At 42.9% G+C, this 14,506-nt stretch overlaps 1 protein-coding gene across 1 annotated transcript; it reads right to left on the bottom strand.

Moving 5' to 3' along the window:
- Nucleotides 1–7,701: 7,701 nt before the first annotated feature.
- Nucleotides 7,702–14,115, bottom strand: LOC107298223 (neuropeptide FF receptor 2-like). The gene is made up of 3 exons (XM_015827597.2): nucleotides 13,785–14,115; nucleotides 11,725–11,824; nucleotides 7,702–8,545 (listed from the first exon to the last, which is right to left on the bottom strand). The coding sequence occupies exons 1-3, from the start codon at nucleotides 14,113–14,115 to the stop codon at nucleotides 7,702–7,704; spliced, it is 1,275 nt and encodes a 424-aa protein (XP_015683083.2).
- Nucleotides 14,116–14,506: the final 391 nt, after the last annotated feature.

A 14,506-nucleotide genomic window follows, 5' to 3' on the forward strand; every position in this document is an offset into this window, starting at 1 on the left:
CCTATAATGTGAGGATGGTGCTAAAGACACCCAGCAATTCAATGGAGTTAATGCAAAGTTGCTTATAAAAGAGATGGAGGGAAGGGAAATTTGAAGCCCCATCTTCCACTCCCTTGAAGTAGGTCAAACATGATCTTCTCCCATGTTATTTGGTTGTTTGGACAACGAGATGGTTTCATTTCTATGTTTGGTCTGAATGAGCAACTGGGCAAATACAGATAGTCCTTGACTTACCACCACAATTGAGCCCAAAAGCTATGTTGCTAAGTGAGACATTTGTTAAGTGAGCTTTGCTCCATTTTTACAGCCTTTCTTGCCACAATTGTTAAGGGAATCACTACAGATGTTTAGTCAGTAGCACAGTTGCACTGTGGTGGTGCAATGGTGAGAATGCAGCATTGCAGGCTGACTCTGCCCACTGCCAGGAGTTCGATCCTGACCAGCTCAAGGTTGACTCAGCCATACATCCTTCCAAGGTCGGTGAAATGAGGACCCAGATTGTTGTGGGGGCAAGATGCTGACTCTGTAAACAACTCAGGACTGTAAAACACTAGGGGGTGGAATAGAAGTCTAAATGCTATGCTATTGATATTTAGAAAGGACAATTTCAACACAACATCCTTCTTCAAATAATAATAATAATAACAACAACAACAACAACAACAATATAACACCCCGGACTTAACAATTGTCGATAAAAAAGACAAAAAAGTCTGGATAGTGGACGTGGCAGTGCCTGGAGACAGCAGAATAGACGAGAAAGAACTGGAGAAGCTAACAAAATACAAAGACCTACAAACAGAAATAGAAAGACTGTGGCAAAGGCAAGCAAGGGTAGTACCAATAGTAATAGGCGCCTCGGGTGCAATCCCAAAACAACTGGAGCACCACTTGAACACCATCATTGGCATTGATAAATTCGCCATTAGTCAATTGCAAAAGGCGACCTTACTAGGAACTGCTTCCATCCTGCGACGATATCTGTAATACCATCAAACATCCACATCTGCCTATCCCAGGTCCTTGGGAAGGACTCAATAGGTAGACAAAAATGCCAAATCCAGTCTGAACATCTGGCTGACTGTGCGATGATCCATAATAATAATAATAATAATAATAATAATAATAATAATAATAATAATAATAATAATAATAATAATAATAACAACAACAACAACAACAACAACAACAACAACAACAACAACAACAGTTGGAAGGGACCTTGAAGGTCATCTAGTCGAACCCCCTGCTCAGGCAGGAGACCCTATCCAGGGGTAGGCAACCTTGGCTATTTTATGACTCGTGGACTTCAACTCCCAGAATTCCTGAGCCAGCATGGCTCAGCATGGAAACCTCTCCCTTTCCCTTCAGCATGGCTGGCTCAGGAATTCTGGGAGTTGAAGTCCACGAGTCATAAAAGAGCCAAGGTTGCCTACCCCTGCGCCTATACCATTTCAGACAAATGGCTGTCCAGTGTTGGAGCATTCACTGCTTCATATTCACAGTTATTTCTCTCCTTTTCTTTTTCATATTTTCAATTCTTTTTTTTCTTTTTTTTTTAAGTTGAGCTGAAGCAAGAGATTTATTGAGAAACAAGACACACCGGAAAAAGCCACGAAGGCAGATGCAAGTGAGAAGCAAATCAATACAAAACCATGAAGGTTTGACAAGCCTCACTATATGCCAATTCAGAAAAGCTTAAGCCCAACAAATGAGATAGAATACACCATCGGTAATTTACCCAAGGCAGAAGGCTCATGAAAATGCAAATTGTTCATTTGACTGGTGGTTGACCAAGATTAATGCTGGCCAAATCTACTTCTGGAGTTATTGATAATGAGGTCACGGTAGATTAAACATCTCCAGAAATGGGCTCCAAAGTCTGGAGGTGATATTAACACACCTGCTTTCTGAAGGAGCTGAGCAGCTAATGAAGCAGGATTTATAGTTTCAGATTGAAAAGCAAGAGAGATTAAATGGGAATCTGTCTCTCTGGCTGTTTTTTAATGCTTTGTCTTTAACATCTCTTCCATCGAGGTACATTTCCACCGCAAATTAAACCAGCTTGCAATCATTTTAACTGTGGCTCTTCAAAAGAACATAGAATGCTGGTTTTGCAAGGCATGAAAATTACAGGTTGGGATACAAGTGGAAGACTGATCTATCCAGCTGCCTGCTTACATTTTGAGCTAGGTAAATTGTGCCAGTAAAACCACAAGATCAGTGCTTGTTAATTCCCTATTTTGTGTGCCCAACAACTGGCATTCAGAGAGAATGTGTGTGGGCTCTAACTTAGCAATCAACACAGCTGCTCCCCTGGCGCGATCTCATCCCTATATTTTTTTCCCAAGAAGGCCACTTTTCAATATTCTTAATACACAGGTAGTCCTGACTTACAACAGTTTGTTTAGTGACTGTTCGAAGTTACAATGGCACTGAAAAAATGGTCATATATTTTTCACACTTACGACGGTTGCAGCTACCCCAGGGTCACGTGTTCAAAATTCAGACACTGGGCAACTGACTCATCTTTACGACGGTCGCAGTGTCCCAGGGTCACATGATTCCCTTTGGCAACCTTATGACAAGCAAAGTACGATGGGGAAGCCAGATTCACTTAACAACCGGGTTACTCACTTAACAACTGCCGTGATTCACTTAACAACTGTGGCAAGAAAGACAGCAAAGTGGAGCAAAATTCACTTAGCCAACGTCTCCTTAGCAACAGAAATGTTGGGCTGAATTGTCGTTAAGTCGAGGACTATTTGTCTTCTTACTACATCCCATACTTCTTTCAGCTAGTCGGTGAGACATGGAGTTGCACGTGTTTTGTGATGTTATGCGAGGGCTTTTATGTACAGCTGTCCAAGATCATGGATGCAAAATGTGCAAGAATATGGGCTCTACCATGTAGAACAGGAATGGGCATCTTTGGCACCTTTACGACCTCTGGACTTCAACTCCCAGAATTCCTGAGCCAGTGGTTTTGAAGTCCCAATTGACTGGCTCAGGAATTCTGGGAGTTGAAGTCCAAAGATGCCCATTCCTGTTCTACATGGCAGAGCACATATTTTTGCACATTTTGCATCCGTGATCTTGGACAGCTGTCCACAGGTTGTAAAAGGGCTATACTTGCCCATCTCTGATTTAGAAGTGATGAACTACTGTAGTTCTGGGAACAGAAGTACTGAATAACAGAATGACAGAGTAACAGAATATCAGGGTTGGATGGGATCTTGGAGGTCTTCTAGTCCAACCCCCTGCTCAAGCAGGAGCTCCTATACCATTCCAGACAAATGGTTGTCCAGTCTCTTCTTTAAAACCTCCAGTATTGGAGCATTCATAACTTCTGAAGGCAGGTTTTTCTACTGGTTAATTGCTCTAACTGTCAGGAAGTTTCTCCTTAGTTCTAGGTTGCTTCTCTCCTTGATTAGTTTCCATCCGTTGCTTCTTGTCCTGCCTTCAGGCACTTTGGAGAATAGCTTGACCCCCTTCTTCTTTGTGGCAGCTCCTTAGATATTGGAAGACTGCTATCATGTCAGCCGTAGTACTGTACTTCTTTTCAGGTTGTCTATAAGCCAATTAAATTTACGCACCAGTCATTTAAATTATTGCATTTTATAACTATACATTAAATATATTATATGCCTAACATTAAATTGTGTTTGATGCTTATATGTCAAAGGTATTATTTTTTAAAGAATTCCTGGTTTACAGATCTTAGACTGCCCATGTGGTACACCTTATACATCTAAAAGACCCTACAGGAGGGAACGTTGAGCTAGTTTGTGCTCCTTTGTGACTGATAAATGTGTTTTTCAGTCATCTGTTCAAGGACGAGAGGGGTAGAAGATACTCATTTTTAAACCAAGCCAGAGTCGAGGTATGACACCAACAGGGCGACAGCATAAATCAGGGTTCTTCAAACTTGGCCCTTTTATGACTCGTGGACTCCAACTCCCAGAATTCCTGAGCCAGCCATGCTGGCTCAGGAATTCTGAGAGTTGAAGTCCACGAGTCATAAAAGGGCCGAGTTTGAAGACCTCTGGCATAAACGATGGGGTAGATCCTACCACGGCCATCGAATAGGAGAAAGAATCATTTTGTTTATGATGTCCTATGAGTCATAATGGTTGGATGTAGTTAAAGATAGTTAACTTAGAGATTGTTTAAGGAAGAATTCATGGTCTGTCGACACTGATAGAAACCAAAGAGCTGGAAGGTCATTAAAACCTGTCTCAAAGATTGGTAGTTAGGCTACGAATTGTCCCGGAGGGGAGAACATGAAATCAAGATAGCCACAGAAGAACTTTCTTTTCACTGCTAGGTGCTGTTTCTGTTGCTCAGCAAGACATTTGTTAACAGTGTTTGGACCCATTTTTTACGACCTTCCTTGCCAAAGTTGTTAAGTGAATCAGTGCGGGTGCTAAGTTAGTAATACGGCTGTTAAGTGAATCTGGCTTCCCCATTGACTTTGCTTGTCAGAAGGTCAAAAAAAGGGGGGATCACATGACCCTGGGACACATCATAAATACATGCCAGCTGCCAATTTTTTTTTTCAGTGCAGTTGTAACTTTGAATGGTCCTTTTAAAAAGACGTATTTGCAGCCAAATCCTAATAGCATTTCACTACTTGGGTTCCGCCTCCATCTGCAAAAACTCATCCTCCCACAGCATGCTGTCTGTTGCTTCCTTCTCTCGGGTATCAGCAGCTGCCGGGTCACCATCTTCAAACAAATTCTCTTTTCCCACGATGAAATTTCCTCCAGAATCTTTGCCAGCTTCTCTCAAGCCTAGAGACATCAGCTGGAATTCAGGACCCCAGTTAGTTTGAAAAAGAAAGTAGATCTTGGCAGGATGTCATGGTTCCAGCTAACGAAAACACCTCAAAGAACTTCCAGGCATTGTTTATCCTAAAAAGTCTTTAATCGTGAAACAAAGTGTCGGCACAGCGTGGTGGATGCCAAGATCTGAATTCCCCTCCCCTGAGCACGTAATATTCAGCATAATTCCCTCCTCTAATTTGCAGTCATAAATCACGTTCTCCAATCAGTTTGAAGGCCTAAAGTTTCCCTTCCGTTCTGTATGGTTTCTTATCTTAACTAATCCCCACACACATTCTTTCTCCTCCCCTCCCAGCATCATCTAATTGAACTCTGAAAGTACCACACAGCTTATACAGAGAGTGGCTGCCTCTTCATATTTTGTCAAAGCAAGAACATCCGATGTTAGCAGCATTGACAGTATTGTGGACAAAATGTAATACCGTTTAATTTTATCGAATGGATTGTATTGTATGGATTGGATGACAGTCTAACGGTAAGAACACTGACGACGCAGGTTCTATAATAATAATAATAAAGTTGGAAGGGACCTTGGAGGTCATCTGGTCCAACCCCCTGCTCAGGCAGGAAACCCTATACCATTTCAGACAAATGGCTGTCCAGTCTCTTCTTAAAAACTTCCAGTATTTGGAGCATTCACATCCTCTGGAGGCAGGTTGTTCCACTGGTTAATTGTTCTCACTGTCAGGAAGTTTCTCCTTAGTTCTAGGTTGCTTCTCTCCTTGATTAGTTTCCATCCGTTGCTTCTTGTCCTGCCTTCAGGTGCCTTGGAAAATAGCTTGACTCCCTCTTCTTTAGGGCAGACCCTGAGATACTGGAACACTGCTATCATGTCCCCCCTCGTCCTTCTCATCATTAAACTAGACATACCCAACTCCAGCAGCCGTTCCTTATATGCTTTAGCCTCCAGTCCCCTGATCATCTTTGCTGCTCTTCTCTGCACTCTTTCTAGAGTCTCAACATCTTTTTTACATCGTGGTGACCAAAACTGGATGCAGTATTCCAAGTGTGGCCTTACCAAGGCATTGTAAAGTGGTATTAATACTTCACGTGATCTTGATTCTAACTCTCTGTTTGTTTAACCTATCTTTGGAATGTTATAATTTTATAATTAAAAAATGCCAGAATGAGCCATGGTCCTCCCTGCAAAATCACGTGCTTTTTAATAAACAATCAAGGGATAGAGAGCTTCAATAAATGGAGCCAATGAAGAATTATTCACTGTGGTAAAAAAAAACCTACCCTTTTTGTGTTGCCGACCTGTCCCGAAGCAAATTAAGAAAGACCAACCGACTGCTATGATGGTAAAATATGCAAGCAATTTATTTATTTATTGTTATCTTTATGTTGCTGTACTCCAGAATGGCTCAAAACTGTACAGTCTGAAAAAGGAGAGCATGCTGGGAGATGTTTCACTCGCTGCTCAGATGAAACGCGCAGTTTGGGATGTGTTTGTTGCTTCTGCTGATGTGCCAACCACCCAACCCAACTTCAGTTCTCTTGGCAGACCTTGCCAGTTGGAAATATAACCCAGAATAACCAGGTGGGAAAGGATCTCGGAGGTCTTCTAGTCCACCCCCCACCTTCTGCTCAGGCAGGAAACCGTATACCATTTCAGACAGAGCTGACAAATGTTATTTATGGAGCAAGAGAGCACATGTATCAATCCCAACAATATTTTCCAGCCTTGACCTGCATGGGTCCCTGAGCATCGTTTGAGCAAGACAGACATTTATTATGCATTTATTACGCAAAACAAAAACAAAACTGGATGAATGACTAGGGTTTGGGGGGGGGTCTAAGCCAGTGATGGCGAACCTATGGCACGCGTACCAGAGGCGGCACTCAGAGCCTTCTCTGTGGGCACACCTACCGCCACCACCAGCTCGCTCAGGTCCATTAGGCCACCGCTGGTGCCCGGAGCGGCAGCCCCACCCAGCACAAAGGAGGTGAAGCAGCTGGCTAGCAAGCTTGAGTAAAGGTGGTAGACCATGCGCTCGCTGGCCTCTGTGTGCGGGGGCTGATGGTGTCAGGCAGCAGCCGCCCCTACCTCGCCTTGCCCCGCAGCAATGGCACCCCGGCCCTATCCCCTGCCTCACCCCACAGGACGAGCCTCCTGCCCACCGCCCCACCCACCAGAGATCCCCTGAATCTCCCCCAATCCTGGCCAGCCCCCACAGGCATCCCCCCACGAGCAACATCAAGGTGGCCACGCCCAGCCTGGCCATGCCCACTCAGTCACGCCCAACCACTGGGCCATGCCCACCCCCACCCCCCTGAGGGCACCACAATGCTGTTGTGGCCCTGGCACTTTGCAATAAATAAGTGGGTTTTGGGTTGTGATTTGGGCACTCGGTCTCTAAAAGATTCGCTATCACTGGTATACGGCAACTGACTATGTCCTGTAAAGATCTACCAGTAGCTTTGAGACTTCTTCCATGGGATAGTCCAATGGTTATATATTCTTATGAATCTTGGAAAAATACTTTCCTTCAAAATTCTAATAAATCACTTGCAGGTACTCCCCTTTGTTCAGTGCTGTTGTAACTCTGAATGTACACTAAATTAATGGTCGTAAGTCGAGGACTACCTGTAGGAGACAGAAATGATTCAGTGTACAGCTAGAAGATCTCAAAACACCAGCAATTATTTTTCGTTTCCCCACAGGTGGGTTTGAATGTCACGGCTGATGCATCAATTAGGGCAGCCTTCCTCTACCTGGGCAACTTTTAAGATGTGCAAACTTCAACTCCCAGAATTCTCCAGCTGGCTGGAGAATTCTGGGAGTTCAACCCTCCCAAAGTGGCCAAGGTTGAGAAACACTGAATCTGGGCATCCACCAAGCAGCTGAGGTAGCTCACAGCAAGTCCTGTTTAGTGCCGTTGTCATTGGAGGCACCTTCTAGATTCTCCATCACCAGAACCTGCGTCTTGTCCACCCAGTTCCCCTTTTGAGTTGACCGGCCTGCAACACAGGAGGGTAGATCATGGTCTATCTGCTGGGGAACCGTGACTGGCAAGACCGCATTGCTTTGTGCCCGTTGAGAATACATTTCCCGAGGTATCACCTCCCCGGAGCAGAGCTGGAGCTGGAAAGCAGCTTGGAAACCTCGACGGAAGTTCTCGTTGAAGAAGCCATAGATGATTGGGTTGATGCTACTGTTGAAGAAGGCCAACCAATGGGCAAAGGGGTAGACGTAGATATTGATGAGCTTATGCTGTGCCTCATCCAGTTCTGCGTAATCAGACAGCATGGCCAAGGTCCACAGGGGCAACCAGGAGAGGATGAATAATAAAGCCACGATGATCAGCATCTTGATGACTTTCAACTTCTTCTTGTAAACGGAGTGGCGCTCGTGGCCTTGTTTCCCAGAGGCAAGCACTGTGCTGAAGAGCGTGATCCCTATCCGAGCGTACATGATGACAATGAGCGACAGGGGAGCCAAGTAGATGTTGGCAAAGAGGACGGTGGTGTAGATCTTTTTCATGTCCTCGTTGGGCCAGTCTTCCCGGCACCAGTAGATGGGACGGGTTTGGTTGTCCTCCTCAAGAATGACCTGGAAATGCTTTTCCTCCATTAACTTCAGCATTACAGCAGAGGGACACATGATGGCAATAGCCAGGACCCAGATGATGGCTATCAGCATAAGTGCTATCCATACGGTAAGTTTTGGTTTAAAGGGGTAAACAATAGAACGGAACCTACAAGCAGGAGAAAAAGAAATATTTCAGTTTGTTAAACTGTAACACCGTGGAATAGCCACATGGTCAACAGCAACGCAAAGTCGATTTTTATGGTGCTAAGAATCACGGAATAACAGAATAACACCATAACAGAGTTGGAAGGGATTTTGCAGGTCTTCTAGTGCAGCCCATGGCAGGAGACCTTCTTCCATTTCAGACACATGGCTGCCCAATCTCTTTTTAAAAACCTCCACTAATGGAGCACCCACAACTTCTGATGGAGCACTCACAACTTCTGAAGGCAAGCTCTTTCACTGATTTTATTATTCTCACTGTCAGGAAGTTGGATCACTTTCTGATAAGTTTCCATCTATTATTTCTTGTCCTGCCCTTTGGTGCCTAGGAATTGTCTAGTAATTTTTTTGTCTTCCTTCCTTCCTTCCTTCCTTCCTTCCTTCCTTCCTTCCTTCCTTCCTTCCTTCTTCCCTCCCTCCCTCCCTCCCTCCCTCCCTTCTTTCTTTCTTTCTTTCTTTCTTTGCTAAAGAGAAACAGTAATCTACAAAGCCCAGCACTTTCCTGTCAAATATTACAAAAGATAAACTAGACTTCTGAATACACATACAATGTGTATTTGATTGATTATGACTTTGAAAAAATGCTGGCTTGCATCTCTAAGTTTCATTAACAACATCACACAATAGAAACTGTCATACACCAGTACATATTTAATGTCATGGTGCAGAAATGCCCGAGCAAAAATAAATGAACTGTGGACCTATGTGCTTGTGCTTTCCATCCTTTTCTATCAATGAAGTTTATGGAATGGAAACCAAAAACGTTCATTTTCTGACTAGACGTAACTGGAATTCAATCGTTAGCCTGAACTGGGATAGAGGAACAGTGGTTAATACATGGTTTCTTGAAACCAGCCAGGTTCATACCGTCACAACCTTCCCTTGTTAACAAGGCACAGTTCAAACTAACCAGATTTCTCCCAATCTACTGGCTTGTTTTGATCAAAGAATAAATGCAAATCATTTTAAAACAGGAAGTATAAGCTTTTCTCGTGATTATGCTAAAAAGAATAGAGGGTCTCAGAAGCCCTTCTGCTTGTCCTACTGAAATAAGGGGTATTTAAAAGTGCCCTCTCAGTTGCATTATTGATCCATTTAGCCCATGATTTTATACTAATAATGGAAGCAGTTTTCAAGTGCATTCAGGCAGATGTTTCTCCATCCTGACAATTATTTTTTTTTTGTCAGGGAATTGCAAAACTGGTGCCCAAATGAAATTATAGAAACTGACATGAACTTGTAGTTTTATATAAATAAATATATTTTACATCTATATACAAAGCAAACAAGATAGTCATGCTAAGAGGAGCATCGTGAGGTAAATCATAGGATACACAGAAGAAAAAAGGCGGGGGAAAAGGGAAACTCCCCCTCCGCACCCACAGCAACCAATCACAGTGCAGATGCCTCAGGCAGGAGCCAGCACTCTGGTACCAATCAGCCACAACTGTGTGTTAGAATAACTTAACTTTATTGTCACTTTAAATGTATACTAATTGGCATACATTAAAATGAGATTTCATTGCATACAGTTCTCAAAGGATCACCACCTCCAATATACACTACATAAATATGACAAAAAAATTGTTGCATGTACCTACATACACACACATATATGACACAGAGAAACATCACAACCTAGGTCAGATGTATACATGTACACGGCAAAAAAATATATGAATCTTGCGAGTTTACCAGACGGATGGCATAAGGAACACAGCTGTTACAGAATCTAGTAGTTCTGCTATAAATACTTCAAAACCTCCTCCCAGAGGGGAGCAACAGGAACAGACCATGAAGTGGGTGTGTGGTGTCTCTAACGTTTCAAGCTTTAAGCACATAGTGCTTATAAGCAGTTCTACGTGTTCTAGCTCACTGCACAACCTCACTGCTCCAGCTACTAAATTTAGATATTTTTACTGAAAAGTGAGGGACTTAACTGGAGATCTTCCTCAGATGAAATATCTGTCCACCATTTGTGCTGTAAACTCCTCCTCAGAAACCTAAACACGGTCTAGCAAAAGCCTCTGGTTTAGATGTTGAAAGCTCTCCATTTAAGATTTTTCAGTAAGGATTTTCAACCTATAAAGGAGAATATTTGTAGCTCAGGTTTTGAAATGAGGGGTTCTTGTTGCTCTCTGAGCTTGGTGTCATGATTCCGAAAGATGAAACTCTTCAAAGAACTTTGAGGCATTGTTTACCTTAACGAATCTTTATTTGAGCAGCATAGCTTCAGCACGTACATAGTCGAAGCCAAAATCTGACTTCCCCTCCCTTCAGCACATAGATCAAAGCACAATTCCCTCCTACAACTAACAGTCATAAATCACATTCTCCAATTAGTTTGAAATGCTGGTTTTCCGCCCATTTTTTTCTCCCGCCATGCCTTATCAGCTCTTGTTACAATTTTGTATGTCTAACTAACTCCCATCACATTCCTCCCCCTCCCCCAGTATCATCTAATTCTAAGAGTAAAGTATAAGAAAGAAAAAGGCTGCATCTCCATATGTAATCAAAGCAAAAACATCCAATGTTAGCAGCATTGGCACTTGGGTGTTTTCTTGCAGAGTTTTCATTACCCAAACTAGGGAACATCCTCAGTGCCAGTGATATTACTGCCCAGCACTGATGCAGCACTGATGATGTTACCTAGTTTGGGTAATGAAACGCCTTCAAGAAAACTCTATGGAGATTCTCAGTCATCCAGGTCATAGTTATCCCAAAGGTGCTTTTTTCACGAGGCAACTGGATTTTCTTCTTGTTGTTGTTTTTTAAGCTGAAGAAGCTTCTTGGATGAGAAGCAAACATCTTTAAAGAAAAACAAGAAAGTCCAGTTGGCTCATGAAAAAAGCACGTTTGGGTCTTCCAGAATACAACCAAGGACCCCTGATTTTCTACCTTTTAAGCCTTAGATTCCAACATAACTTTTCACAGGGTGTCCATGTCTTGCTTTTTTCGTCACTTTATCATGATGGGGTATATTTCTTCCCCAGGGCTAATTCTTCCTGAAGTTAGAGCACCTTGATCTCATTACTAAGTCTGAGGAACACACAATTCTCGGTGACAGAGGAACAACAGATTTCTGGACTCCATATCAATTTCTAGGCATTTACAAAGCCTTACCTGTCAACTGCAATAGCTACCAAAGTAAAGACTGAAGCAGAAACAGATATTCCCTGGACTGTGCCGTTCATTTTGCAGGCAATGCTCCCAAAAGGCCATCCTGGAAAATAAAGCATTGTTTTAGAATGAAAAGGTCAACAACCTTGGTTCAATTATTTTCAATTAGTGGACAAGCAAAAGGCTACAGCATTTGGAAACAGCCACAGCATTCAATAACTTTCTAGTTCACTTTGTATAAATATTAAATGGATAAGGTCTGGTTTTTTTTAAAAAAAACCAACTGAATTGCATAGGCTGAGTTTATACATCATATTACAATGATCATATGATTTGTTTTGGCTGTGGTTTAACATGCAAAAACTAGCTATGACCAGCGTTTATAATGTACCGTATTTGTGACTCCAAATAGTGGTTTAGTCAACCAAAGATGGTTAAACAATCCCTAATTTTCAAGCCCCATAATCCATGGGACTTGATCATGAATTGATCAAAAATCAGGATATACGATGATGCTTGTGAGGAAAACAAATTTTTGGAAGCACAGAAGTGTGTTAGCAAGATAGAAACAGGAGAAATGTGTGCTGATAGGGGCAGACTTAAAGTCCTCAGTTCTCAGTACAGTTATACCTCATCACTTGACTGCTTCAAAACTCGTTGAATTCGGTATTCAATGCGTTTTGAAGCAGAAATCTTATCCCGACACTTGTCTTTCCCCCAGCAGTCAACATGCAAGGAAGAACTTGCTGATGTCGGCTGCCTCGTGATTTGCTATTTCTTCCGGTCAAAATAGCGGGTCACTTGATAAATCACATGATTTTCTTGGTAGCCATCAGTTTTAGTATTCGGCAGAATGAATTACCGATGAGGATCAAGGTACCATTGCAACTGGTATATCAGTCTTGCAACTGACAACCCTTTCTTGAGGATAGTAATAGTAGAAAAGTGGGGAAATAATTTGATGTTTGCTAATTATGACTATTTATGCCTCTCTTATATGTGTGTGTGTGTGTGTGTGTGTGTGTGTGTGTGTGTACACGTATAGTCAAGGCCATGGTTTTCCCAGTTGCAATGTATGACTGTGAAAGTTGGACCATAAGAAAGGCTGAGCGCCAAAGAATTGAGGCCTTTGAACTCTGGTGCTGGAGAAGACTCCTGCGAGTCCCCTGGACTGCAAGGCAATCAAACCGGTCAGTCCTAGAGGAGATCAACCCTGACTGCTCTTTAGAAGGCCAGATCCTGAAGTTGAAACTCAAGTCCTTTGGCCACCTAATGAGAAGGAAGGACTCACTGGAGAAGAGCCTGATGCTGGGAAAGATGGGAGGACAATAGAAGAAGGGGACGACAGAGAATGAGGTGGCTGGATGGAGTCACTGAAGCAGTAGGCGTGAGCTTAAATGGACTCCAGAAGATGGTAGAGGATAGGAAGGCCTGGAGGAACGTTGTCCATAGGGTCGTGATGGGTCGGATACGACTTCGCGGTTTTCTGGGGGAATTCCTCCACAAAATTATTAAATAAACAATTATTACAGCGAGCCTTGATTATTGGTGTTTGGGTCCCGTGTTTGATTCCAAATACTGTAGGCATGTCAGTGTTACAAGGCAGACCAGGGTAAGAAGAAGAAAAACCTACATGGGAGCCTAACAACTATTTAGATTGTTTATCTCACTAGAAGATACTATTTGTAACTCAGGGTTGAACTGTGGGGTCCTTGGTGCTCTCTGAACTTGGCTGTTTTCTTGAGACATTTCATTACCTAACTAAGTAACATCATCAGTGTTAGTAAGGAGTGGGCTTTGCATTACCTAACTAAGTAACATCAGTGGGAACGTCTTGGTGCTTCCTTAATTGGATGAGAGCAAACTCCACTTCCTTCTAGCAATGATGATGGTACCTAGTTGGGTAATGAAACGTCTGCAAGAGAACTAAGCTCAGAGAGCACCAAAGACTCTACAGATTACTTATAGTAAACACACTCTCGCAAGTCGGATTGTGTTACCCACTGGCCTTTCTTTTACATTCGTGTGGATGATCTCCAACAGGTGCCCCCTGGCCACTGTACCTGTTATGATGTTGTCCAGGAGAGTGGTGGGCATACAAAAAATCCCCACCAGCAGATCGCTGACGGCCAGGTTCAAGATGAAGAGGTTGGTGACAGTGTGCATATGCTTGCTCTGCAGAATGGTAAAGCAGACAATTCCGTTGCCAATCATACACAGAAGAAAGATGAGCAGGTAAGAGATGATGTAGACCGAAGCAACCAGCGGGTGGTGAAGGTAAAAACCCACATAGGTGATGTTGGGCTCCATCTGACAAACATCGACAGAAGCGGTGCAGTTCCTCAGAGAGAGTTCGGCCTGGGAAGAACCTGGCTCCTCGTACTTCTTATCCATGTTAAACTGTGTCTTGCCACAAAAATTAAAGAAACAATAAGTTAGTGGAGAAGACAAAGAACTTACAAGCAGTCCTCACCTTACAACCCATTCGTTTAGTCGCCGTTTGAAGTTACAACAGCACTGAAAAAACTGACTTAGGGGCATTTTTCACACTTACGACCGTTACAGTATCTCCTTGTCATGTGATCAGAATTCAGACGCTTGGCAACTGGCTCATTTTTACCATGGCTGCAGTATCCCAGGGGGTCATGTGATCATTTTTTGCGACCTTCTGACAAGCAAAGTCAATGAGGGAAGCCAGATTCATTTAACAACCGTGTTCCTAACTTAACTGAAGTGATTCACTTAACAACTGTGGCAAAAAATGTCATGAAATGGGACCAAACTC

This window comes from Protobothrops mucrosquamatus, unplaced genomic scaffold, assembly GCF_001527695.2.
Source record: "Protobothrops mucrosquamatus isolate PMUCROS unplaced genomic scaffold, P.Mucros_1.0 scaffold3808, whole genome shotgun sequence".
In the NCBI taxonomy this organism is placed as follows: domain Eukaryota; kingdom Metazoa; phylum Chordata; class Lepidosauria; order Squamata; family Viperidae; genus Protobothrops; species Protobothrops mucrosquamatus.

Excerpts from the sequence above, each read along its gene's own strand:
- LOC107298223 (XM_015827597.2), bottom strand. The coding sequence starts at position 14,115 with ATGGATAAGAAGTACGAGGAGCCAGGTTCTTCCCAGGCCGAACTCTCT. Across the intron at positions 11,825-13,784 it reads CCTGGACAACATCATAACAG|GATGGCCTTTTGGGAGCATT; the intron begins GTACAGTGGCCA and ends TTTATTTTCCAG. Across the intron at positions 8,546-11,724 it reads GTAGCTATTGCAGTTGACAG|GTTCCGTTCTATTGTTTACC; the intron begins GTAAGGCTTTGT and ends TCCTGCTTGTAG.